The sequence below is a fragment of the Alternaria postmessia genome (genome assembly GCF_024291825.1).
Source record: "Alternaria postmessia strain BMP 2775 chromosome Unknown scaffold_148, whole genome shotgun sequence".
NCBI classification, from domain to species: domain Eukaryota; kingdom Fungi; phylum Ascomycota; class Dothideomycetes; order Pleosporales; family Pleosporaceae; genus Alternaria; species Alternaria postmessia.
In genome coordinates this window covers 1,524-27,489 of record NW_026260221.1, presented here as the reverse complement: position 1 = coordinate 27,489, position 25,966 = coordinate 1,524, and the positions used below count along the sequence as shown (strand labels likewise).

At 51.4% G+C, this 25,966-nt stretch overlaps 11 protein-coding genes across 11 annotated transcripts; 6 read left to right on the top strand and 5 right to left on the bottom strand.

The window, feature by feature from the left end:
* Positions 1-653: 653 nt before the first annotated feature.
* Positions 654-2,831, top strand: J4E82_010870 (uncharacterized protein; the record flags this gene model as incomplete). Its single annotated transcript, XM_051737080.1, has 4 exons — positions 654-721; positions 786-1,079; positions 1,132-2,156; positions 2,212-2,831. 4 exons carry the CDS (start codon positions 654-656, stop codon positions 2,829-2,831), a joined length of 2,007 nt encoding a protein of 668 aa, XP_051583165.1.
* Positions 2,832-3,435: 604 nt separating this feature from the next.
* Positions 3,436-7,507, bottom strand: J4E82_010869 (uncharacterized protein; the record flags this gene model as incomplete). Its single annotated transcript, XM_051737079.1, has 2 exons — positions 3,436-4,227; positions 4,277-7,507. The coding sequence occupies 2 exons, from the start codon at positions 7,505-7,507 to the stop codon at positions 3,436-3,438; spliced, it is 4,023 nt and encodes a 1,340-aa protein (XP_051583164.1).
* Positions 7,508-8,290: 783 nt separating this feature from the next.
* On the top strand, positions 8,291-9,259 carry J4E82_010868 (uncharacterized protein; the record flags this gene model as incomplete). Its single annotated transcript, XM_051737078.1, has 3 exons — positions 8,291-8,463; positions 8,665-8,977; positions 9,026-9,259. The coding sequence occupies 3 exons, from the start codon at positions 8,291-8,293 to the stop codon at positions 9,257-9,259; spliced, it is 720 nt and encodes a 239-aa protein (XP_051583163.1).
* A 916-nt stretch (positions 9,260-10,175) lies between these two features.
* Positions 10,176-11,540, top strand: J4E82_010867 (uncharacterized protein; the record flags this gene model as incomplete). The annotated part of the gene is made up of 1 exon (XM_051737077.1): positions 10,176-11,540. The coding sequence occupies one exon, from the start codon at positions 10,176-10,178 to the stop codon at positions 11,538-11,540; it is 1,365 nt and encodes a 454-aa protein (XP_051583162.1).
* A 956-nt stretch (positions 11,541-12,496) lies between these two features.
* On the bottom strand, positions 12,497-13,753 carry J4E82_010866 (uncharacterized protein; the record flags this gene model as incomplete). The annotated part of the gene is made up of 2 exons (XM_051737076.1): positions 12,497-13,356; positions 13,417-13,753. The coding sequence occupies 2 exons, from the start codon at positions 13,751-13,753 to the stop codon at positions 12,497-12,499; spliced, it is 1,197 nt and encodes a 398-aa protein (XP_051583161.1).
* Positions 13,754-14,121: 368 nt separating this feature from the next.
* On the bottom strand, positions 14,122-14,505 carry J4E82_010865 (uncharacterized protein; the record flags this gene model as incomplete). Its single annotated transcript, XM_051737075.1, has 3 exons — positions 14,122-14,159; positions 14,211-14,334; positions 14,389-14,505. 3 exons carry the CDS (start codon positions 14,503-14,505, stop codon positions 14,122-14,124), a joined length of 279 nt encoding a protein of 92 aa, XP_051583160.1.
* A 987-nt stretch (positions 14,506-15,492) lies between these two features.
* Positions 15,493-16,671, bottom strand: J4E82_010864 (uncharacterized protein; the record flags this gene model as incomplete). Its single annotated transcript, XM_051737074.1, has 3 exons — positions 15,493-16,241; positions 16,289-16,567; positions 16,617-16,671. 3 exons carry the CDS (start codon positions 16,669-16,671, stop codon positions 15,493-15,495), a joined length of 1,083 nt encoding a protein of 360 aa, XP_051583159.1.
* Positions 16,672-16,989: 318 nt separating this feature from the next.
* J4E82_010863 (uncharacterized protein) lies at positions 16,990-18,721 on the top strand (the record flags this gene model as incomplete). The annotated part of the gene is made up of 3 exons (XM_051737073.1): positions 16,990-17,374; positions 17,422-18,238; positions 18,298-18,721. 3 exons carry the CDS (start codon positions 16,990-16,992, stop codon positions 18,719-18,721), a joined length of 1,626 nt encoding a protein of 541 aa, XP_051583158.1.
* A 446-nt stretch (positions 18,722-19,167) lies between these two features.
* Positions 19,168-19,605, top strand: J4E82_010862 (uncharacterized protein; the record flags this gene model as incomplete). The annotated part of the gene is made up of 3 exons (XM_051737072.1): positions 19,168-19,173; positions 19,207-19,273; positions 19,325-19,605. 3 exons carry the CDS (start codon positions 19,168-19,170, stop codon positions 19,603-19,605), a joined length of 354 nt encoding a protein of 117 aa, XP_051583157.1.
* A 1,218-nt stretch (positions 19,606-20,823) lies between these two features.
* Positions 20,824-21,276, top strand: J4E82_010861 (uncharacterized protein; the record flags this gene model as incomplete). Its single annotated transcript, XM_051737071.1, has 2 exons — positions 20,824-20,980; positions 21,029-21,276. The coding sequence occupies 2 exons, from the start codon at positions 20,824-20,826 to the stop codon at positions 21,274-21,276; spliced, it is 405 nt and encodes a 134-aa protein (XP_051583156.1).
* A 401-nt stretch (positions 21,277-21,677) lies between these two features.
* J4E82_010860 (uncharacterized protein) lies at positions 21,678-23,804 on the bottom strand (the record flags this gene model as incomplete). The annotated part of the gene is made up of 2 exons (XM_051737070.1): positions 21,678-23,522; positions 23,571-23,804. The coding sequence occupies 2 exons, from the start codon at positions 23,802-23,804 to the stop codon at positions 21,678-21,680; spliced, it is 2,079 nt and encodes a 692-aa protein (XP_051583155.1).
* Between the last annotated feature and the right edge of the window lie 2,162 nt (positions 23,805-25,966).

Genomic DNA, 25,966 nt, shown 5'->3' with positions numbered 1-25,966 from the left:
GATAGTGGTTCTTGACAGGTTGAGAGTGTTGCAGATGAAGCATGGCCTTGGTGCACTGACACACCTGATCAAAAAGGACAAACAGAATGTTCGTGGTGAGCGCCAGCACATTTGAACAACCCGATATACTCAAAGACCTGCCTAGATAGGCTTTTAGCCTGTCACAGTTCTCCATAGTCATGGTCTGCAATACGAATTGCTGCAAGAAGCCGTGTCACGGCAACATTCCGACTGCTTGGCTCAGCATCTCCTGATAGGTATTGCACACAGTTGAACAAGAGTACAGAATTCTGTACCGGAATCGGTTCAGTATAATAGATCGCCCAAGGTAGCAGTATGGTGCTCTCCTAAGCAAGTTCCTAGAACATGTTCCTGTACATCCTCTTCCTGCTTGGCATAAGCCATGCAATTGCGCCACAGCCACAGTTCGTGTTATCGTCACTACAACTCAAGCATTGCTCACTATATATAGTCCAATATACTCGCCTCTACGACCACCTTCAGTACCTCTGGCAGTTCGGTCGCCTTACACCAGCGCCTGGAGCACGACTTATGGTGGCAGCACACTTAACAATCGAAACGTTACTTTTTGGAACGGAAGACCTATAGGATGGACTGGTATTGTACGTGTGGATGGAACGTCTTACGAATACATGGGGGACTCGCCTTCCGTCAACGATCTCCATAAAGCAATACCGCTGACCGTATCTTACGACTCGCAGTACGTAACATTCCTGTATGAACTGCACGTGAGATATAAACTGACTTCCCACACGTGACTTTAGCTACAGTAATTTCACTTTTGACGCTGGACCCGTGAGAGTCGAGGCGCGATTCTTTTCTCCTATCCTGCCGCAAGATCTCTGTAAGAGTAGTGTTCCGCTCAGCTATCTGGAAGTTGCGTACATCACCACCGATGGAGCTTCACATGATGTACAACTTTATTCAGATGTGGATACCAGTTGGCTAGCGGATGGCAATTCAACGATGCGATGGAGTATCGACTGTCCCGGCGAGTCTTTCGATGATCACGAATGCCCAACCAAGGGCACAGGAACTCCCGAAACATTATACCATTGGTGAGTTCATTGAAAGAAGAACATGTTTGGTACGTGTCTGATTAGCTCGAAGGGAAGCAGAGATCCTGGATCAGGTTTCATGGTTTGAACGTGGTCTTAGAAATGAACCATACTGGGGCAAGCTACACTACATTTCTTCTCCTCGCTATGCCACGGAATTCAGTTTCGCCAATGGATTAGCAACCACTACACGGAAGCAGTTCGTTCGCGACGGCGCACTGGATCGTTCCTTTGATCAGGATCAGCCTCGACGGCCAGACGACAGGGTGCCTGTGTTCGCTTATTCCCATGCCTTCACGACGAGCCAGTCAGGATCGGTGTTATACACCGTCGGTACGACCCAAGAGCCTGCTGTGCACTACCGTACCGCCATCGGGGATGTCGAGCTTCAGCCATGGTGGATGACGAATAATTGTTATTTCACTATCAACAACATGATTAGTAAACACTACCAAGACTACACCGCTTCTGCGAAAGAGGCCAAAGTTTGGACCATGCAACTTCGCCATGACGTCGCTACCTATTACGCTAAGGATAGAGCGAAAGATGACAGTACAGAAGTATCTTCTATGTCGGAAGAGGAGTCGTACTATGCCATTCTCACACTTTCCACTCGCCAGATCTTGGCTGCGAACGTTCTCACAGAATCTGCAGACAACGCTACGGGAGCAACCATCTTCCAGAAAGAAATCTCCTCAGACGGGAAGGTGAACACAGTTGATGTGATCTATCCTGCATTGCCCTTTTGGCTTTACGCAAATCCTGAGCTTCTTCGCTTGCTCCTCAAGCCCATCTTCGAGTTTCAGGAGTCTGGACTTTACCATGAACAATATGCCATGCATGATATTGGTCGCTTCTATCCAGATGCTATAGGCTATTTCAGCTCAAGCATACCGGACGAATGGGGCGAAGAAGCGATGCCTGTTGAAGAGAGCGCCAACATGATCATCCTGGCTTATTCGTACTTCATGGCTACTAACAACACTGAGTATCTGGCAACGCACTTTGATATACTCAAGCGATGGACAGTCTACGTGATTGAAAAGAGCCTATATCCTGAACATCAGACTACTACAGGTAAGTCATGTTCTAAAGTAACAACGCGCACAGACCCATATTGACGAGACCAAAGATGATTTTAACGATCCCATCGCCAATAATACTAACCTCGCGATAAAAGGTATCGTGGCCATAAACTGCATGGGTGGTATTGCCTCAGCTCTCGGAGATATCACACTAGCGACCAGATATGTAACCTTAGCATACGACTACTACGAGCTCTGGGCCGCCTCATCTATCGATACCACCAATACCCATACCCTCCTAGCTTATCAGCTCCCCAATTCATACAGCATTCTCTATAACATTTATCCGGCTCTCTTGTTCAACCTCCGCTCAATCCCCAAGTCCCTCTTCCTCATGGAATCAGCCTTCTACCCCACTGTCGCCCAAGAATACGGCGTGCCTCTCGATAATAGACATCTGTGGACAAAGAGTGATTGGGAGATGTGGGCCGCAGCTACGAGCCTACCCCAGACGAGAGCTTTGTTTGTGAAATCGCTTGCAAAGTGGATCAATGAAACAGTTACAGACAAGGCGCTTACCGATCATTACATGACGACGGGGGATGGAAACTATACAGACTATCCGTTTATCGCGAGACCAGTTGTTGGAGGGCATTTTTCGCTACTAGCCATGGGAATGTTTGGAAGACATGGTGTTCCGAGTGAAAGAAACTATCGAGAGAGGTGAGCACTACTATCAATGTGTAGTGGGATATATCGAGCTATAATAGGGATGTGGTTTGTGGGGGCTGAGTGTAAGAAGATATTCGATTACGGTTGTTCCAGCAACCAGGTTAGTGTCTAGAGGGATTACTTGTTTCTTAGAGCTGTACCCTAGCTATGCGACACCCTGACGTTTACGCTATGTCTCACGCCAACTTGATACAGAATATCTGACGGTGTGTAGCTGTAATGCATAGTGTCCATATAGTACCACTGATGAATAGCGGGCTTGTTTGTATGTCATCACGTCACACTGCTTGATGTAGCTTACTCTGGATCGCTACGATGATGCCATGTTTTTGGATTCATTGCGTCTGTGCGCTTATGGAATACTTCCTTCTAATCCATGCATTCCCCTCTTCTCGAGTCATGCATTCGAACATTCCTTCATGTTTTATCAGGCCCACAGGAGTGTCTTCCCTGTCTGAAAATCGAGAACAGGAGCATAATCGGACATTTCTGTGCAAATCCATCCTGTTATTAAGGACATGAGGAAGGGAAATTTCAATGTGGTGTTGGTCAAGGTAGATGAAGGATACAGGCGTCTTGATCGTTTGCGGCGTTCACCACTAACGATCACGCTCCTTGAGCTCCTCTGCAACAGCCTTGAGACCCTTCTCATGCTCTTTCTGAATCTGATCCCAGTACTGTGCCCAGACACGTAATTGTGAGTCGTCCTGGCCTACGCCAGCCTCGGTACCCATCTGCTTGTTGATTTGAATGGACACTTTGAGCACACCCTTAGCACCCTCGTGAATCTTCTCAATCTCCTGCTTAACGGCGTTCTCCTTGGGCTTGACGGCAAGTACAATGCGGAAATTCTCTGCAAGCGAATCCAGGCGCGAGCGTACCTGGTCTGGTGCGATTACCATGAGCTTCGTGAGCATAAGGTTGCATAGGATTCGGATGTCGTGCTCGTCAGTGATACCAGCGACGATGCGGTCGAAGAAGTCTGAGACCTCGATGGGTGATAACCGTGCAAAAGCCTTCTCAAGAAGAGCGTAGAGAGTCTCGTAAGCGCTCTTGCGGATCTCTAGGCCGTCGTCGACCTTGAGCTTGAAAGGACCCATTTGAACCTCACGGATAAGCTCGGGTTTGATGACGGTCTCCTTCATAGCCAGTGGAAGCAGCTGGTCTAGCGCAGGTAAAATGATGTCGGGTTTGTTGTGCATGGCAGAGTTGAATGTCATAAGAGCTAGACGACGGTTCTCAAGATCCGGCTCGTTAAGCATCTGTACCAGCATAGGTACGACAATCGGTTTGAGGTATTCGTCATAAGCTTCGTCGGTGTCGGTGAAGGTGTATCGTAGAGCAGAAATGACCATAGCACGTAAGCTTCCTTTGCGGTCGTTCAAGAACGCCTAGATTACTGGTTAGCTGTTGAAGACACATATAGGAAGTAGACCTTACCTGAAGTTGAGGAAGATGAGTCTTGGGATCGATGATGGTAAGTCTGCCAATACATTCTGCACCGATAGCTTTATTGTCCTCGAGTTGAGAAGCAACGACAAGATTCTGCCAAAGTGTTGATGCATACGGAATGATCTCCGACTCTGTATCGTCGTGCTGAAGGATTTCCTTGATGGAGTGTAGGAAGAGATACTGCGGAGAAGAGGGTTGTCCCATAGTTGACAGGATAACGGGAAGATACTTGCTGACGCTTCCAGCACCTGCTCGGCCAAGCGCGACAGCAGCCGCAAGTGGCACGTTCTCGGACTTAGTAGAAAAGTACTTGATGAATAGTTTCGGATCGACGGTAGATTGAGCGCCTAGGCGCAACGCAGACTCTCCAAGCACAACAAGAGCAAGACACTTTCGCTTGTCGTCCTGAGCAGTCTCAAGCTCGGTGATGAATTGCTCGAGCTTCACGCCAACACTGTCGCCGCCATATACGAGCAGGTTACCGATGACCTTGCCGACAACCTCTGGATGCCCAGATACACCAACCTGTTGTAGCAGCGCTTGCATTAAGGCTTGTCCAGCGCGTTGCTCGCCGATAATACGCACTAGCTTGAGAAGTGCATCTAACGGCGTACCGCTTATTGAGCCTTGAGCAACTTGGCAAAGAGCCCCGTTGAGGTTGGATGTCATTGTGGTTTGCGCATCATCCTTGACGAACGTAGCCAGGATGATAAGAGCCGGGCCTAGGAGATGAAGGTCACTAGCGTTGAGCAGCGGTAGCAGCATCTCCACCACCTGCGCTTTGGTCTGGCTATCGAGCTGGCTCCGCGACAGCGAGTTCAGTGCGAGAGTACGGAGGGCGCTCAGACTGGCACCACGCAATACACGACTGGCCTTCCGCAGTTGCGCAGCCAGTTCCAGTGCGACATTCTGTACCCACTCGGCTGACAACTCGTTTTGCGCCTTGGTATGGGCAGCAACCGAATCAACAGCACGTACGGAAGCGAGCCGTGTGAGCTCGTTCTTCAGGCGGTCCGCTAAAAGTTCAAGTCCAGACGTTCGCTTCTGTGATGAAAGGAGGCCCTGCTCGCCAGAGCTCCTACCAAGTAACAGTCCCAGAACGTGGATAGCACTCCGTCGAACTTCAACGTCGGCGTCATTCGCTGATATCCGGTTGAACAGCGCATCAAATAGTTGCTCCAGATGCTGCTGGTTCTCCGTTCCGGATGTGGCTGCTCGGGGAGGTGTGAGCGCCTTGATAACTTGTTCTGTTGCTGCGAGAGCCTCTATAGACAATTTGCTGTATTTGTCCTTGACCCCAAGAAGAAGCGCGTCGATGATGGACGCCACATACGGCTGAATGGACTTGGAAGGATGAGTGTCGGCAATGGCTCCTATCAGCTGCAATGCTTGAGTGCGCAAACTATTGGCGGTGGCGGAAGCACTGCTTGTGGTGCCCCCAGCAACCTTGGCAGCTTCTACTACAGGGCCGATGAGTTGGTTCAGATAACCATCCAGACCACCACGCTGGGTGATAACGATGTCCTTGATTAGAGAGATGCATGCCTGTTTAGTAGTGGGCGGGCATGATGACTGCTTCAGAAGCTGCGCAATGCCCTTGACGATGTCCGGGCTGAGCTTGGCTAAGCTGGCCCGGGGACCGACTGGAGGTGTACTAGCTGGTGCTGGTGAAGCATAGCCCATGGACAAAGATGAGCTAGCCTGCAGGTCAAACATGCTGGCATCACTACCACCACGGCGACGCTTCTTGCTTGGCGGTGGTAGCATCATCCCGCTTTGATGAATTTCATCCGAGAATTTGACAGGCGAGGGGCCGTCACCCGACTTCTTGATGAGGTTGGATAGCGTGGCCATGACTTCCAGACGGACGTTGTCCTCCCGCTCTCTGAATCTCGTTATGAGTGCTGGGGCAACCCGCTCATAAAGGGTTCCGTCTTCGAGAAGATCGCCATTGCTTCGCGTAGAAATCAGAGTGTACAGCACCTTGGCTGCACACCTACGGACCTTCCAGCTCGCGTCCTCATCATCATCGTAGCCTGTCTCTTCTTCAAAGTCTTCACCCTCCAGCGCATCTTCTTCGTCACTCGGCATGTCGTCGTCATCTTCATCATCGTCTTGCGCGAGGTTCGGATCGTATTTGAGATAGCGTGTTGCTGCTTCGATGGCTTCGTTGGTGTACATGCGCATGTCCTGCGAGCAAGAGGCAAGGAAGCCATCTAAAGCGATAAGGGCGGCTTCCAGCACCTCGTCGATTTCGGGGTCACGTTCACCTTCGTCGTCCGAGACGTCCATCTCTTCGTCTTGCTCTTGTGTGCTCAATGCGCTGAGGACAAAAGGCGCCAGTGTCTTCAGGTAGGGACCGAACTTGCGTGGAATGGAACGGGCCATGGATCCTAGAATGGTGATGTACAGTTTCCGCTTGCTGCGAGTGATATGGGGATCACGTAGAAGTTCGATGACCTTTGAAAGGAAATTGCTCAGTAGCTGGTCTGAAAAGTAGCCAGCCAATACCGAGACGGCTGTGACGGACTTCTTCTTCATCATGGAACTTGCTCGGTCGTTCTCGAGGATTGCAAAAGTAATCTGCTGCAGTGCTTGGATTTCCACATCCTGCAACATGGAACCAAAGCACCGACCGACTTCGATGAGAACATCGAGGGCGTTGCTGTCTGAGCCCTTTTCCAGATCGTCCTGCAACATGCCCTTGGGCGGCTGAGTCAAGCCCTGCTGGGCTGGTGGTATGACATTGTATCCGATCAGACGCGGAATCAGGACCCTGCTGATGGCGCTGTATGCATCTAGTACCGACTTGCTGCGCGCAGCGCCGGCGGTGGGACGGGGGAGTGATATGACGACTTCTCGCAGGGCCATGGCGGGTATGGACTGGTCGACTGTGTTGCCTGTGGGGAGAGTAGAGAGCTTGTCGATCATGACAGGCAGCGTCTTGTCATTGATCCTGTTGACAAAGGGCCCCAGACACTTGAGGGCTTGGTTCTGAACCTCGCCATTGGTGTCGACCAGTGTTGTGAGCAGTCCCTCGACCGTCTTTGCCGAGACAACATCATCGTGGAGGAGCAGGCCAGGATGCGCTACTTGGAGGATGTCGTGTAGGTCGCTCAAGGCCATGAAGCGGAAATCGGGGTCATCGTCGGCGAATCGGGGAAGCAGCTGGGCTACGTTATGGGCGGTCGGGTTGGGCGGGACCGAAGAGGGCGCCATGGCTGGTGTTTAGAAGGCTTGCAGCCCTTCGCAGGTCTGGTATCACAAAGGTGAGCCCACAGTCTAGGGCGCGTGCAGTGTGGCGGGGCAGCTATGGTGGGGTTGAGGTTGCAGGGCAGCTCCAAAGTCGCAGTGGAGAGGTCGGCGAGTGAGAGACAAAAAGAAAAGCTGGTGAGAGAGCTTTGGTTTATTGTGCGAGGCGAGGTACCCGTGGGCCGGTTTGGAAGAGAAAGAGCGCGATGGAAGGTTTTGGACAATTGTTGCCTGCGCGTTGCTTTCGAGAGCTCCAGCCTACGCACGGCCTCTGTGACTTCGCAGGGGACCTTGAGCTTCCCAACATGGTAAAAGTATGGCACTGTTTTACTCTTCTATGCTTGCTGGACAAAGCCTGTAGTGAAGCGTATATATACGTGCTTTGTATGCAATACTTAGACAGCTACGGCGTGTCTTAACACTGCCTACTCGGACAATTGCTGCTTCGGACTGACTGGAGACACAGCTCGCTCCAACCAGCACAACAAAGGCCAACGAGCGTACACACGTCAAAGCTTCATGCATTCCGTCTACAGACCGTAAAAGTGTCGGATCAAACATGTCGAGGACCACACGTGATGCAAGAACGCGAGCTAGACCTCGGGAGCAGGGGCCACATTGTGCACTGTTCCGGTGACGTACCGATAATTCTCACGGCCTGACGTGATCTTCCTCTTGCGCGCATCTCAACTCCGATTCTGCCACCAATTGCCCATCGCGAGCTTCAATTGATCCATCTACAGCTTCACCATGTCTTTCATCAGGTCTTCCGCACTACGCGCCTCCTCATTAGCTCGCGCTGCCCGCCCAGCGAGGTATATCCGCACTGCCGAGCTCCAGCCATGGCAACGAGCTGTCCAACGCCGAACATATGCCAGCGGCCACGGTCCCGAGGGCGATGCTAAGAGCAGCGATGTCCCATGGTATGTCAAATTACTTTCCGATGATTCAGGCGTGCGCGAGCGTGGACATGCGGCGTATATCTTGGTTGGAATAGTGTACAGCTTCTGAATAGAGCATGGGGTGTGTGTGTGGGAGTACTATTCCGTTTTTGTAAAGCAACCAGATTGCCTACTTCTTATATCAAGTCTTCGATACACACTTGATGCTAATCGGATCTTCAGGATGGCCGCCGCCGTAGTTGGCACCGCTGTTGGTCTCTACACTGTCGTAAACCAAGATACAAACCACGGCGCCGAACACCACCCTCTCGGCGACCCACATGGCGAGGGCGGTGCCCAAAAGACTGGTACCGGATCTACCGTAGGCGAGGAGAACAAGCAGGATGAGCCTGAGGAGGAGACCAAGGACGAATCCAAGGAAGAGTCCAAGGACGAATCTAAGGAGGAGCCAAAGAGCGACCAGCAGGACCCATCCAAGCCCACCAAGGAGAACAGCGAGGAGAAGGACACGCAATCTCCTGACCAATCTGACAAGGTCAGTATAGCTGCAGGGTGAATGTTGATGGCATGCTAACTGGTACAGCCCGATCCCCGTAAGGAGGAGACCAAGAGCCAGAACGAGATGTCAGGCAAGCAAAAGGGACTGTCCAACGACAACACCGAACACACCTCGCAGATTTCCAAGCAACCCGAGAAGAGCAAGAAGGGCGAGGGTGTTGCTGAGACTGCTAAGCTACAAGGAACTGTCTCTACCGAGCGTCCTGGTGCGGAGAACAAGGAGGAGCGTGGAAAGGCTCAACAGGACAAGGACGCATAGATTATACCGTCGTCTCCATCCGATTCACCTCGATCGCCATAATACCTCCACGGTGCCGCATACCCGCTGCCCTTGTATAGCCTCGAATCAGATCAATTGATCATTTCATACTTGATTGTGTCGTGGGACTTCACTAGCAGCGTCGGAGTTTTTTCAAAGTCCAACCACAATATCCACCGGTAATTTGTTCAAGATTACTGGAATGCTGTTAGCGTAATTGTAATGCTGTTGCCATGATGCAAGCGTCGTTGGCTTGAAACAAATCGACGGTTCGACCCGCTATGTCTGCGCCACTGAGGCTGTGCTCATCATGTTCAGTCTGCATCGTTTCCACTTATGAACAATATTTGTCTAGATGCAGGAGAGTGTCCATCGGCGCGACCCAACAATGGTCATCGAAAACGCGTAGTGGAGGAGGCAGCCTCATGATTGGTTAGAGGATCTGGGCCGAGCCACCCGTAAGCGCCCGCCATCTCGCTCCGCGACGCTGTCACACCTCAACTCCAGCCTCGATTGGCCAAGCCCGCGCCTCACTGCATGTCTAAAAAGAGGGCCATCTTACGGCGGGAGCTCTACGAATCTCCATTCACTATGCTGCTCGCCTACGACATGAGGCAGGGCCAAGAGCCAACCGGAGCGCAAGGCGGCTCTGATGCAGGGCTGGCTTTCTTTGGACCTCGTACTTGTGCATGTACCGACTTGACGTGCAGGCCTTTGACCTGATATCAGACCTCCTGGCCCCCGGCTTGATCATCTTCTATAATCCAGCTTACCTTTGGACAACTCACAACTAACTGTGCCACCGGATATTGCCGCTGGCTCTGCACTCAAAGTCAATAGCGACTTCACATACGATACAGCTTATCTCTCGACGCCCCGATTGCAGGCATACGTTTTCCGTGAACCAACGCGCATCATGGATCCGCGACAGCATGGACACAGCCAGCAGCTTCAGCCTAAAATGACCTCCCGACAACACAACAGGTTTTCATGGCAGCAACCTCTCGAAGAAGATGCTCCGGCCTACCCACAATCGCAACAACAAACTCCACAGCATCAGCATCAGCCATACCAGCAGCCATACCAGCAGCCGGCACAGCTTCAGCAATCCCAAGTTAGCACTGATGCATCGAGGCACTTCTCCTATGCGCAAACACCTGCGGAGATGCGCGCCTTTGTATATACATCTTCGCCAAATGATCCTCCTATGCCACAGTCGATACCAATATCACTGCCAACATCGCCAGTGGGATACACACCTATCGATCCGCGCCCGCAATCGATGCTCGATGCGCAGCTTCCGGTCGTTCCGCCCCAATCCCAATCGGCTTACACGCCGTCGTCTTACGCGCAGGACGTTAAACCTCCAGTCTCTCCCGTCTCGCCTCAGCATACATCGCAAACGCAACATTTCTCGCCCGTCTCTCCGATACCACAGCCACAACCTAATGAACAGAGATCCGAAGTTGATACACAACAAAGCAGACACGCGCGGCAGATGAGCAATCTGTCCCCCATCAACACAAACATCCGGACGTATGCCATGCCTCCCATCCCTCCTACACCACCTTCAGGTACACATCAGACCTCGCCATTACCGCACAAGACACCAATCACTCCTGTCTCTGCCAATTCAATGCACAAAGACCAGCCACGGATCGATCCAACATCTCCCACGAACCGAATATCGCCATACCCAAACGAGCCCTACTCACCGCACGGCTTTACATCAGGTCAAAACAACAACTTCCATGCGGTCTTCTCTCCTGATGCTGCACATGGTCCCAACGGACTGGATTTTGCTGCACACCAACCAGGCCAAATTTCGCATCCGAATATGGAACTCGAGAAATCAAAAGAATGGTCGAACGGTCTCTGTGCGTGCAGTCCGGATCCTTCAACCTGTCTGACGGGTCTCTTTTGTCCTTGCATTCTTTACGGCCGTACATCGTACCGCCTTTCTCAAAAATCTGCAAAGAAAGACCCCACAGACATGCTCGGGCATAGCTCCACTAATGGACACTGTATAGTTATGGGATTGTCATGCGGACTATGGTGGCTGTTTCCCATGCTACAACGAACACGTATACGGCGTGCGTATAAGCTCGATGGCAGTTTTGGAAGCGATCTGCTCAAGGGTTGTTGCTGCTGTTGCTGTGTCACGGTACAGAATGAGAGGGAGGTCAAACACAGAGAGGAGGTTAGCAGACGGTGGGCCGGTCCGGCGAGTACAGATGCTTACACGAGGACTGGAGGCATGGTGTACAAGCCACAACAATAGAGAATGAGCATGTAGACCTTGCATTTGTAGTTTCTTTTCATTCAATGATACCCACGGTCCTTTTGTTGTGCTACAAGCACATCTTAGATGATTTGTCGTAAACAAGCATGTGCGTACAGTGCCCAGTCATGTGTTCCGTGCAATAGTTATTACCACTGACGCCTTCACAGCAGAGTACAAGCGCGTCCGCCTATATCCATTGCTTTGCAGAGCTTGCTTTATGTGCCTCGCCATCCTTCCTCTGCTGTATGTTGCCTGCATGCATCTCACCGGCTATCCCACCTGCCTCCCTTGAACCCTTCATCGGCCACGACGCCTAACGCTGCACAATCATTGCACATACCTGGACATCTGATCGTCCGCCTTTTAACGTTGTAAAACCTACAAACTGTTTCGGGAACGCCGTCGTCGATAGTGTGACAACGTATAATTCGTGCCATCGGAGTGTGTTCGTGGTTGCAGTCTTTGTACTGAGTCCAAAGTCTTTGACACATATCCTGAGTAGGGCTGTAGAGCTGAACGTATGACTTCGAGTATGACGATTTGAGCTTGTTGCTTTGAGATATATTGATGCTTTTGGTGCTATGTTCCTGCAGCGCTTGCAGATATGTGCTTTGGGACTTGAGAGTAGGTATGAGGATTAATATACTTCCTTACTGAGAAACCGTTTTGTAGGCATGGTTTATACATTCACGACTTAGCCAATCGAATTCCCGTCTTAGACTGATGAACTCCTCGTACTGTGAGCTCGCTCATTCACGTCTACAAGTGTTGACATTGACAAGTATGTCTGTTATACTCTTCTGCAAATAGACAAGGCGGTTGCGTGTGTCTGAATGGGACGTGGCAGAGGCTGGTTAGCTGGATGAAGCAAGAGAGCTCAAAGTATCTTGTTTATGAATCTAGTGTCATGTGCTTCACCGACTTGTAGGTAATCACTTACTCCGGTGATCGACCTATGAGCTGGCCGCCTTGGCCTTGAGCTCCTCCAGCTGCTTCTTAGCTGCCCACTGCTTCTCCACGTTGATCTTTTCCAGTATCTTGTCTGCGCCCTTTTCGATCAAGACCTTCGCAACCTCTTGTCCCATCTCTTCTGCTTCTTCTGCTGTTCGAACTTTTCGTGCTGCCTGGTACTCAACAAATTCTTTGCCATCTACACTGACTACCATGGCACTCAACACCAGTTCTTGGTCGTCGATATCTGGCTCTTCCTCTTCTACTGCATTTCCGTGTTTGTCGTAGTCTTTTGCTGGTTGGGTACCGATTGCGAGGCCCTTGCCGCCTCTCCATGATGTCTCAACACCGATAGGCACGCTGCAGCCTCCTTCCAAGGTGCGTAGTAGCGCTCGTTCGGCCGAACAGGCTCTTGTTGTCCGCTCGCATCGGATGCCGCTCATGATGTCCTTCATGGCCTTGTCGTTTTTCCTGATCTCAATGCCCAGAGCACCCTGACCAACCGCATGCAACATACCTCCGCTCGTGCTACTCAGATATTGTGTGATTCTATTATCGAGCCCCATTCTCTTCAAGCCGGCTGCAGCAAGAATGATGGCCGAGTATGGCGAATCTTCGGCATCCAGCTTTGCCAGCCTCGTTCCGACATTGCCTCTGAGATCGGCAAACTTCAAGTGTGGGTATAGTTTTCTTAACGTAGCGGCTCGTCGTACAGATGACGTACCAATGGTAGCACCTTGAGGGAGGGTCGCTAGTGTAGTCTCCTTCGGCAGACGAGGGGAGATCAAGAGGGCATCGCGGGGATCTTCGCGTTCGAGGATGGCGCCGATCTCGAGGTGATCTGGCAGCTGCGTTGGCATATCTATGCTGACTGTTAGTCTGCCCTATTACGCTCTTTTAGTATCTGAGTTCGATGAAGTACCCTTTAAACAGTGTACGATGATGTCCAGATCGCCAGACTCCAGCATGCTCTCCAGTTCACCTGTCCACAGACTCTTCGCGTTCTCGCCCTGGCTCAATTGCTGCAGGGGTGTGATCTTGTCCCTATCACCCTGCACCACAACAGGGCAGATGTTGAAGGTCCGGTCCGGGTAGGCATCTTTCAAGCTTCTCTCGACCGCGCGGGCTTGAATTTGGGCGAGTACCGAGTTGCGCGTGCCAATGTTGATAGGGGGAAATTGCGTGCTGGCCGATGTGTTGAGGCCTTCTGGATTGGGATGAGATGGTCCCTGGATATCTGCAGCTGTTGCGGAAGCCATGGTGGATTGCGTATACGTCAAAAGAGTGGCGTGGTGTTGCAATGATTACTAGGAAAAGATCTGGCTGGAGATCTGGCGGGGTGTGTGGGGCATCATCAACGTCATATTTACCGCGGCCTAGCATTAGCGTCAGGTACACTCTTCAGTTGACGGGCATGTTGACCTGTCAAAGACGATCATACATGGGGTATAGCAAGCTTCCAAAATCTTGAAACACGATTCAAAATGAACAAGTACCGTTTCGCAGGGCCAACACACGGTATAGTAACCTCAAAAGATGTTGGTTTGAAGTCTTTTTAACATTGATGCATTATCTATTGCTACAGCGGCAGTTTGCCTACAATGAATCTAGTCATTGAAGAGTGTGTTTACTTGTCTCCAGTGTTGTGGAGAGAGTTGGGGAGAGCTACATCGTCGTCAGCATCGCGGCATTATTGGACAGCTGGAGGACCTTTACCTCGCTCAACTGACTCAGGAACGATCTCCTGGATCTTCTTGGGCACGACCGAGTCCTCGCCATCGTTAAGAGCGTGGGTCTTGCTTGTAGATTGGCTGTTGGGGTTGCTGCCAGTGGGGTGGACCTACGGTCATATTAGCGAGCGTCAAGCCGCAATGTACAGATGTTGTGGACTTACACTCTCTGGCAGGCTCTCCTCGAGGCCCTTCGGGGCAGCCTCTTGGACTTTGTTTGGGACAGCGCTCTGTCCAGTGGCGTGCGAGGCACCCTGTCCGTGCTGGTTGGTTGAAGACATTCTGATGGAAGTTTGCTTGAAAAGGTGTGATTGTTGGATGAAAGGTCTGGAGATGGTGCGGAGTTGAGTAGTGAAAGGCATGTTTGGGATGCAAGTCGAATGGTATTTGAATGATTCTGATGTAGGGCCTGATTACAGCAGTTTATGTACGTATCAATGCTGATGTAACGCTTGTGGTGACGCCTCTAAGCCTGGGTCTTACCTGCACTCCAAACAACGCGTCATGACCGTGTAGTTCATATTGCTTCTCGTCCCATCGCTAGTGGGATTCTGCAGAATTGTGGATTATTATCCATGGCTGCAGCCTGAAATGCCACATATGGTGATTTAGGTATCGCGTGCGGAGCGGTCAGCACAAGATGATGCCGTCACGATGAGGCGTAGAGCGACTCCGCGGCGAGCTTCACGGGGGCGAGAAGCCACATTACAATAGACGAACGTGATCATCGTAGATGTCGACATACATGTTTGCCTCCGACGTACCGACTTCCAGGGTCCGAGGAGCTATACGAACAAGTTTATGTAACGTTAGTCTGCGGTCGGTCTCTGAATGGCCCGATCGCGCTCCCTGCGTCCCTCTTCGGATTCTCGTATACTCGACACGCCACAACAAACCATTCCACGTTAGGTTCGTGTCATATGTAACCTGTGGTCTGGGCAACTGTCGTCATCACGTCCTCTTGCAAGATCTAGAGGAACGTAGATGCCTCGTGAACATGCGATTCGACCTTCTCAAAACATCAATTACAGAACGATGGGCATTTCCTTGCTTCAACCTTTGCTTTTTTTGCGAAAGACCTACGTATGGTGTTTCCAGCCCTAGATTGTTTACCTCATTAATACGGGAAGCCGAAGAACTGCGCAGACGCAAGCAAAACTACAATGAGTAAGGCAAGATATGCTACAGATTGTCAAAATGTCAATGATTGCAATCGTGCGTGGTGGATCGATCATTAGTGAAAGTATATGTTATTCCAGGTTTAATCATTACAGCTTTGCCCTGACCCAGCTTTCGAGTACTTTTTGACTTCCCGTGCCCGAGTCACCCTTGTATCCCAGTATTCGTTCGAAGATCATCTCGTCGTGGCACGCTTTTGGTGTAACTACTGTAGTAACTAGTCCACCTTTGCTACCAAAACCTTGTGTGAATTTCTTCGCAAATGCCTCGATGCCATCCTTTAGGATTTCGTTGTCGCCCGCCCATATCAAGACTTCTTCTACGACATCGGCAACAGGCTCCCACCATTCTGGAGCTGCTAGAACAGGCTCGTTGTAGAAATCGCCGGCAAATGGAGAGTCGGAGCCTAGGAATGCTGATGCCCAACGAGAGAGGGTTCGCGCGTCAAACATATCACGTTGCGCGTTTGTGACAAATGCTGGTGTATTGGTTTGTGTCAAAGAGCACCACGGCGAAATGAGCAGTACCGCGTGAATCTTGGACGGAATGGATAACGAGGCGATCTCAGGATGTGGGTGTGCGAGGTGCGAGAGCAGGCCAAGTACAAGATTGCCGCCTGCGGAGTCGCCGCCCAATATCAGATCGGAAGGGTTACGGCCTTCTGTATGCACAAGGTAATCAAGTAGCTCGACTGCTTGCTTCAGCTGGCTGGGATACCTTGCCTCGGGTGCGAGGTCGTATGCGAGGAGGAGTGCGGATATATCGGGACCGAGGGACTTTTGGAAGTCGTCGAGCCACAGCATATGACCTGCAGTGCAGGGCGTTACATAGCCGCCACCTATTCATGTTAGTTGGATTTTACCAATTCTGAGCGTCCCGTCTTGCCATTAAAGTATACGAAAATCGTCTTCGCACTCCTACTACCCAGCCAATGCGCCTGTGTTCCACTAGGTAGCTTGATGCTATCAGGTACGAACTTGTATTTCTCCGCATGCTGCATGTATGTGGGAGTTGACGATGCGCCGTTCGTGTACCGGTCTTGCGCAAGATCGAGGTTCCCTAGGTTGGTTCGGAACATGGCAAGCATGACATCTTTGAAGTACGTGTTGGACCCATTTTCGCCTTTGAATGGTGATGTGACGGAGCGTTGGAGAGCTGAGCCCACTGTTGGCAAGATTAGTGTTTGTTTTTGAGAAGATGACGTAGCGCATACTGGCTTTGAGAGTCGCCGAAGCGATGCCCAGTTTGCTTACATTCTGATCTGCCATGGTGTCGTTGTGATGGTACATGCGATGCGAACAGGACGCTCCCACCATCATCAACAACAACAACGATTCAGCTAGCTACCCCATGGTGCAAGTGGAGATGCAGACTAATCGTGCAGGTGCGGAGGGCATTATCCGATGAGCATCCCGAGGTTGGCGATAGTCCCCGCAATCGCTCCTCGGTTACCCCGTACTATGCCCCATGAGCTCTAACCTGCAGCTCGCAAAAGTCATCGCTGCTGTAGTGTCCCAGCTCATGACTCGGGAGAATCCTGCCACCGGGGCTGCCCATTCTCCTCCTGAATCGCAACCCACACATCCATGATCAGCATGGCGTCGCCGGCGGAGGCAGATACACCCGAAGGGGCCCCTAGAGATGATGGCTCGGGCGATGGTCAGCCCAACAAAAAGCGCAGGACTGGCCCCAATTCGCGTGGCGTGGCCAATCTCACGCCTGAACAGCTTGCCCGCAAGCGCGCAAACGACCGCGAAGCTCAACGTGCCATTCGAGAGCGCACCAAGAACCAGATCGATCGCCTCAATCAGCGCATCCGGGACCTGGAGAGTCAGCAGCCGTACCATGACCTGCAAGTCGTCCTCCGCGAGAAAGAGGCGGTCCAGGCGGAGAACGCAGATATCAGGAAGAGGCTGGAGAGCGTCCTGAGCATCATCCAGCCCATCGTTCGTGCCACGGGCGGTCTCAATGGCATGTTGACAAGGCACTTCGCAAGGAATCAAGCTGACGATACGTAGAACTGGCAGCCGCCGCCGAACGGTCGCCCCTTCCCATCCACCCTCACCAACAGCGCGACGCGCCTGTGCAACCTGCCGAACCACGACAGTTCCACATTGCCTCGCACGAGCTATCCACGGCCTCACCCCAGAACGGCGTGCATTCACCGAGCGTGACCGAGGGAGGAAGAGCTTGGCTGTATCCCAGCGATGCGCCAAACAGCCACCTGCGCCGCTACTCCAACGGCAGCCCCGGTCCCCATTTCGAGCAGTCGCGAACGCCCCATCTGCAGACTGAGATGCCCTTCGACGAACGTCTGGGCGTGGATTTTATACTCGACAACGGGCAAAGGAGAGCTGTCGATCCAAACCTGCCTCCACCGCAGCAGCCGCGACCCAGCAATGTGAGCAGCAGCCAGCATGCCATGTATGCGCCGAGCATGGTTGCGCACCTCACACTCCCTCGAAACCTTCCGGCAACATGTCCCCTGGATGTCATATTGCTCGACTTCCTCCAAGATCGACAAAATCGCGCTGCCGAGGGTGTGCCCATGAAGACACTAGTCGGACCACAGTACCCAAACTTCACCTCACTAGCGTATCCCGACCGTGTAGTTGATGCGCATCCGCTGTCAAAGCTGTTCACGGACATTCTACGCACATTTCCAGACATCTGCGGTAGGCCAGAGCAGGTTGCGATAGTCTTCATCATGTTCCTGGTCATGCGCTGGCAGATTGAACCTACGCAGGAAAACTATGATCGGTTGCCGCACTGGGTCACACTACGACCTTCTCAGCTGTTCACTGCCCACGCTTTGTGGATTGATCATCTTCCATGGTACGTACCAATCGCTGCTCTGAACTGTTTGGAAAGAGAGTACGGCTAACCTACTCCAGGCCTCGCCTTCGCGACAGACTCGTCACTAGCCAACCGCCCGTATCTTTCGAGAACTTCTTCATTCCCTTCACAACTACCATCTCGCTGAATTGGCCTTATGAGCCTCGCGACTGTCTCCTCCCGGCCTCAAAAGTTCACACCCACACCCTCTCGACAGCCTCGTCCGTATCCGTGTCCTCGCCTTTCTCCACACATGTAAACGCCGGCTCGCCGCAAGACCCTTCGACCCCGCAGCCCCCTGCTGCGAACAAGTCCGCTGGTATCACATCCATAGGCCCGCTGCCCAAGGAAGATGATCAATGGCTCATCAACCCGGCTTTCGAAACGCACCTCCGTGATCTGAACAACTGGACACTGGGCCCAAGCTTCAGAGGCAACTTTCCCGCATTTGCTGATTGCGTGAAGATCAAAGAGGGAAGGTGATGAGCAATGTAGATGTTATAATGCGTCGCGGTCAAGCGCTGACGTGTGGGTCAGGAAGGGTATTTATTTGGTATTGCATGTATATTTTATTGTATCATTGGAGGGTAATGAGGCGGCTCTATTGTGTATTAACAAGCATTTGGTATTGTATTTCTTCCGACGGTATACGCCTGGGCAGGCAGCACCGAGAAGCAGGCGGTGGGTGCTGGTGACAGGTGGCTTAGCATCATATTGGTATCATAACGACAACACGAAATTTATACCAACATCATCTTAACCCCGAGTTCGCCTGGTCTCTAATTGGTGAAGACGTGTGCTGGCCCCGCTTTTGTTTAGCAACAATGCCAACTCATCAGACCAACTGCCCCAAATTATTCGACCTTCCCTTCGCCGCAGCTGATACACCTTCAAACATACCCAGTATCCATACCATACGTCTTCTCACTATGGCTGTTCCTACACCAATCCGCGACCCTCTGCTGCAGCACATGTTCGCATATCTCAACCCTCGCCGCGATGAACTCCCCTCCCACATCGTTGAGACCATCGCTGGTGAGTAGCTCCCACTTCTTCAAATTCAAATAATTGATAAACCATGTTCAGGAAATCTCACATTTCTGGTGAAATACACTGCCGGTCCTAGTGTCCGCGCTTCCCAGATCTCAATTTCCGTTATCGACGTCCGTGGACCCAACAACAGTGAAGTCGGCCACAAGGCCACAGTCTGTATTCACGACGGCCCAGGCAAGTTTACAGTCGTGATGTGGAAGCAGGTAAATTGGGGTCAAAATGTCGTAATCGGACTGGGAGAGAAAGTGGACAAGGCTATCAAAGATATCCTGGCGAAGGAAGGAAATGACGGATATGGTGACTTCGAGGGCTAGCAAGTAATTTGATCGATGCTCTCTTGTTGGACAAGAAGTTCTTGGAAGAAACTTGTTAGCCGACTACGTGAAGCTTCGCTTCTATCACCGTTCTCTCGACCTGGTGTCAGTTCATCTACAATAGGCTGTAAATACCGGCTAGCGATAGCATGAAGGATTCGCATCACGTATCAGTGCCTAGGAAGAAGAGAAGGTATGGGAACAGACATAGAAGCTCATCTGGAAAGCCTCAAGGCCGTATACCGGTACTTCACCACCAACTTAGATTCTTACAGTGACATATACTTCCCTCTTGGCGCGCAGATACTCCGCCGGGCCCACTGTTTCCACCAGGACAATAGGAACGACGTTCTCAACGATGATCAGTTCATCATCTCCACTGTTGAAATATGCCTATTTCGCGCAGTAAATCGACCCAATATGACCATTGAATTTCCCGAACAGCGACTCTACGACCTCTACAGCCTTACTGCGATGAATGCTCCAAGAATTCTACCAACGGCGCATCGTCATTACAAGAAAGACGCTTGTTCATGATACTTTGTGGTATGTACTTGATCCATCCACTTCATCCCAGTCATAACCTGGCCAACATGCAAAGAGAACGTATCTAGCCAGCCTTCATCTTCCGATGATCCCCAATCACCTACGGCAGAGCGATTTCCCCACCAGACATCTCCGACGGCTCTCAAAACCGGTATTCTTGAATAAAGGGATATAAGGATCAGCCGCCTTGGGTGTGTTCGTCAACGAAGCGGGATGAACACACACAGTTATGTGCTGCTGTGTGAACAAGGACGATGAAAATGGCATGGTAGAAGTTTTGATCAAGAGCGTGATAGGGTACTAGAGAGTTTTTCAGAGGTGAAAGGGGAGAAAGTGTGTTAGCAAGACAGGAAAACGCAAGGTTAGCAACAGGTGCTATTATCAAAGGATCTGGAGACAGAGAGGGTGATTGGAAGAGTCTCAAAGATGCGTGTGACATACGGAGATGTATCAATAAGAACAGTGCTGGGACGATTTCGAGGCACTGCAGCATGTGATAGTGGCGGTGAGGATGAGCATCTAGACTGTACAGTCAATGCTTGTATGTGTAACTGCAGTGGCTTGGCATCATGTTCTACTGCAACTTCCGCTTTTCCAAGCTCTCTCACTCGCAATACCACCTGTAGACAACGAGCACTCTCTTCAAACCTCGAGCCGCAACCGCATTGCCCGATGTCTGCGCCTCAGCCCGCAAGTGCGCTCGAACAGCGCATCTACGACCTCTTACGTCCCTTCCGCAACGAGTGTTATGAAGAAATCGATCCTGTAGACCAGGTCGCAGCGACCAATCGAGCAATTAAGCTTGAGCGTATTGTCATCGTTCTAGCTCGTATGTGCCAGACCCCATCTCACTTACGACACTGACTCACTCGTTCAGAAAACATCGCCTTCCTCGCGCACAATCATATTGCGAATACCGAAAACAACATCAGTACCTCCGATATCTTTGTGGTTACAAGAGGCTGGGCGGGAGATGGAGTGGCTACGACTGACGGTGCCATCGCTGTTTTGGTGCGTTATCCAGAAGGGTTTATGGGTGTTGTCAAGGCTACATTCGAGGCCAAGGTAACTATCGTCGATGCATTGTGTACCAAAGTTGACAAGATGATTGCTGAGAACTTCTGAAAGAAGCGGCAATGGCTGTAATGAGAAGGAATTGATGTGGCTATGGGAGGATTGGTCGGCAACACTAGGCAAGAGCGTAAGCTCGTGAGTAGTTCAGATAGTACGAGGTGTTAATTGTGGCCGAATGGATCTGCTAGCGCTGTCCTTTTGCCTGCACCTTACAACACTGTGTAACTAAGCTCGACCCCGAGCATCTAACGTGTGACGGGCTGGCCTGGTTGCAGTTGAAGTGAGGCTTGCTAGTCGGGAGATTCCTGGACGCGGCTCTGACTCGTTGATTACACCTGAATCACTGCCATCAGCGGCTGGACGCTGTTTTTCAAGCCAGACAGGTAATTGGTAGGTGGGATGGGAACATTGCACAGCGTTCAGTATAGGGCAGAGTAACCTCAACTGAACGATCAATGCGTCCTTGCCCAGTCCCGGTAAAAGTCCAGACATTCGGCGTTGGCTACGCTCGCGCTCGTCTTAACATTGAGTCCGCAAAGTATTTGCTTGACAGCTCCTTCTACCTTTTTCCCGTTAGTGGTAACAGGTATCTCTGGACATTCGTCCACGACAGCGGGAACATGGCGCGCACTGAGTGCTTGTTTGATCGTTGTCTTTATTTTTCCAACAAGATTGTCAGAAATTTGACGGCCTTCTGCCATCTTCAGGAAAAGCACGACCGTCTCATCTGTATCAGACTCTCTCCTTCGCCCAATGCAAAGCGCATCTGCCACATCTTCAGGGAAATGTTGGAGCACCACATTGTATATCTCAGCTGATCCAAAGCGTACGCCTGCAGGTTTGAGTATACCGTCACTGCGTCCGAGCATCCACAGCCCACCAGTGGCGGGATTGAAGCGCACAAAGTCGCCGTGATGCCAGATGGGCTGCTTTTTTTCGTTCGTGAACTTGTCAAAATATGACTTCCAGTACTTTGAATCTCCTTCTGGTCCCCAAAACGCCACAGGTTGACATATGAAGGGTTTGGTACAGACCAAGTCGCCCGGTTCGCCCGAGGCTGAGACGTCGGCACCTGTGTAGTCATACGCAGCGATCGCCATGCCTAAACCAGCGCCTTGGATTTCGCCTTCATAGACGGGTAGAAGTGGGTTCGGTGCGCCAAACAATGAAATGATATCCGTACCGCCGGTAATGCTGCCTAGGTTGATGGTCGAGGGGAAGGCGGAATATACATAAGAGAACGTCGAAGGGGCGAGTGGCGAACCTGTGGAATAGATCGCCTCCAATTTGTCCATGACAAGTCCAGCAGCGGATGGGTCAACGGACTTTTGCTCTAGAATGGATAGGTACTTTGCGGATGTGCCGAAGTGGGTGATGCCGAACTCATCTATCAGACGATGCATCGCTAGGTCGTCTGCAACGGAAGTTGACGGGTCGGACTTGTCTACATAGCGGAATGGAGAACCATCATAGAGTACCAATGTAGCCCCTGATGCCAGTCCACTGACCAACCAATGCCACATCATCCACGTACATGTTGTAAAATAGAAGAGCCGTGATCGGAGTGTCATCGAGCAGTGAATAATGTGCTCTTTCTTGTGTTGGAGGAGTGTACCGATGGCTCCATGGACAATACATTTGGGTGCACCTGTCGTGCCACTTGAATACAAGATATATACCGGATGGTCTGGCGGCAATTGCTTGAAGACAAGCTCTGACATTGACTTCAGTGCTGTAAATGTTGCGTAATCGTAGGTTTTGCCAGATTTTACAGGAATGGAGGTGACATCGAACTGTACTGAGGCTACAGTAGGGAAGATAACAACAGCTTGGAGAGATGGCAGGTCCCGCGCAATGTCGGCAACCTTGGGTAGTACTGGATGGCTGCGGCCGTTGTAGAAGGCAGCGTTGTCTGCAAAGAGCAAAGCCGGCTCGATCTGACGTAATCTATCGAGCACAGCGTGGACGCCTGTATCTGGGCTGACTGCTGTCCACACTGCTCCCAGCGACGTCGCAGCTAGCATTGCTACCAAGGCGCTTGTGTGGTTCGCGACATAGCCAGCCACTCGATCGCCTTCCTTGAGGCCCAGATGTATCATTCCGGCTTGGCACAGCTTTACTCTGTCCCTGAGCTCCTGCCATGTCACAGTCTCCCTTGTGGTTTCTGTTGCGGCGATAACAGCAGGTGAGGAAGGATCGACTGTAGCGGTGGGGAACAGGAGGTTCTCGGCGAAGTTGAGTGTTGCTCCCGGGAAGAAAGCTGGACGAGGAAACATGGGCGCGTCGTCATCCACAGCCTATCCATTGTAAGCAAATATAATGTGCATGAACCCAAGACGACTGACTGATGTTGGGGTTCCTTGGTGCCTGATACCCACGAAATCCCAGGCTCTTTGCCAGAAGCTGTTGACATTGTTGATACTCCATGCGTGTAACTCCGAGTAGTTGGAAAGCCGCAGATTATGTGTCTCATTCACCAATTTGAGGAACTGGTACATGGGTGTCGTTTTTGGAGAAGGATGCTCCCACAGGAGTTTGGGACCTGTTGGACTGCCATTGGTGCCTTTCGTTTCGTTCATCGTGTCGCAGCCGGTATGAGAAGTGCTTCCAGGAGCCGTAGCATCAGAGTTGGCAAAAATTTGAGGTTTACGGCTATCCAAGGCTTCCAACAATTCCTGACAGGGGCCTCGGTTCCCCCGCGCCCGATCTTGTGGAGCGGCAAATTCCGCTGGCGGATCGCGAAAACATCGCGGTTCCCCACGTCAGAACACAACAGCAACCCCATGGGCAGTCCGGTCCTCATCGTTTTCATTCCGCGTATCCAGTCCGAAACGCGTTCTTTCATCGACGGCAGGCTTTCTGTATATACTGTCTACGTCACTCTAGTGGGGCTGCAGGACTGCGCCACGCGTGTGCGAAAGCGTCAACTACGCGCCTACGCTCTCAATACGGCATGAATGCGCCTGTGGATCACCACAGCCCTCACAGCTGATTCACAGCCACCAAACTCAACATTCTTGCTCTCATTATGCCACGAAAATTAGCGACCTCACCGGTATGGAGGCACAACGTGCGGACGCAGTGCTGAACATGGGAAATGAAGAAGTAACCAGGCCTTTCATTTCCAAATCGCCATCACTACCTCATCTGCGTGTTTCAGTACCACGATCGGCACGTTGGCTGGGGCCTTTTTCACCGGTTTCCAGGGCGTTGGAAGCGTAGTCTGATGGTGTGTAGGACAACGCATTCATGCCTAGCCCTAAGTGGGATAGCACATGGTCTTTGCCCTCAGGCTTGAGCATTTGTTACTGCATCGCCTACTGTCTTCATGGATCTTTTTCATATAGTTTGTTAGGAAATTACGAGGCACATTCGAAACAGACCGTCTGAGCGAATCGAGGCATTGGCAGCAAACACCATGGGAAAAATCGGATGCAGGAACAATCTTACATCTGCCATGGCTGGGTATCAGGATCAGACGATCACCTGGACATGCTACGCGATGGCACGGACGTTTGCCTAATTTCCTTCCACGCAAACTTCACATCTGCGACGCTTCGGACAACAGTTCCATCTGCTTTGCACCTCCAGCGTTGTATGGCTCGTTGTCTGGAACCCTCCGGAACTTCGGAAATGCACTCATGATGGGATCGAAAGTCCTCAGTTGAAGCCAAATGGACCCGTATGAGCCTCTTGATGATGAGATGATGGTCCATGCCATCTGTCGCGACTACAGCACCAAGGAAGGCGGGACGATCACTGAATGCTCGAGGACTCATCTTTAGCCAACTTTTCGAGTGAGTGTTACTAATGCCGACCCATATCTCAGGTGGCCAAGACTTTGCCGTATGTGCTCCGAGCGCCCGAAGATATATGGTTTTGGGGACTGGTACCTGCATCTGTCATCTGTCAGCTAGATCGGGGGTGTGACGTGTGAACACTCGCATCCTGCTAGATCCACTGTCCTGCCTATAGCTCTGGGACTAGGCCTACAGATGGGTTCCTCAGGGGTATTGCCAGAACTGGCTGCAGGACCGCTACAATGCTAGTGCTTATCTTGGACTGAGCAGTGTTGAGGGCTTGCCAGTGGATCCAGCACTTGCTATAATCCTGGACATGCCATCGCAAGTGCGGGTCTTGTTTGATGCTGCAGATGTTCGCGTCTTTTCGGATATCTTATTTGCATGCTTAGCGCAAACACGTTTCGTCCGCAAGACATTCAGTTCCCTCGCCACGAATCTCTGACAACGGGATAGGTAGGGGTTGATACGCACCAAGCCCATACATTTGCGAGATCGACATAGTCAGGAGCCTGCGCCCCCATGCTGAGGGTATGCGACCTGCATCTACGCTTCCATAAACGGGAGCACTTGAGTCGGCCGATGCTCTTCCTTGGGTGTCTGTGAGTTTTATGGTCCATGTCCTGGCCTCTTTACCCCCTTTCTCCGCTGAAGGTACACACATGAAACTGAAGATGCACGGCTGAGCCGGAAGTTTGCGATTGGTCTACCAGTACGATAAGACTCGGATCTGTTGGATGTCTAGCCTGATATCTTCACGCATCTAGAAGATACCCGTGATACTCTAGTATCATGATGACGGACGACTAATGCCCTTGTGTACAACGAATTTGATTGTGAGTAGTAAGACCCTAAAGAGAGGTAAAGCTCGAAAGATTTCACACCAGCACCGGGAGCAGAAACGCCACCGGATCGCATCACAATCCAACGACTTGGGTAAC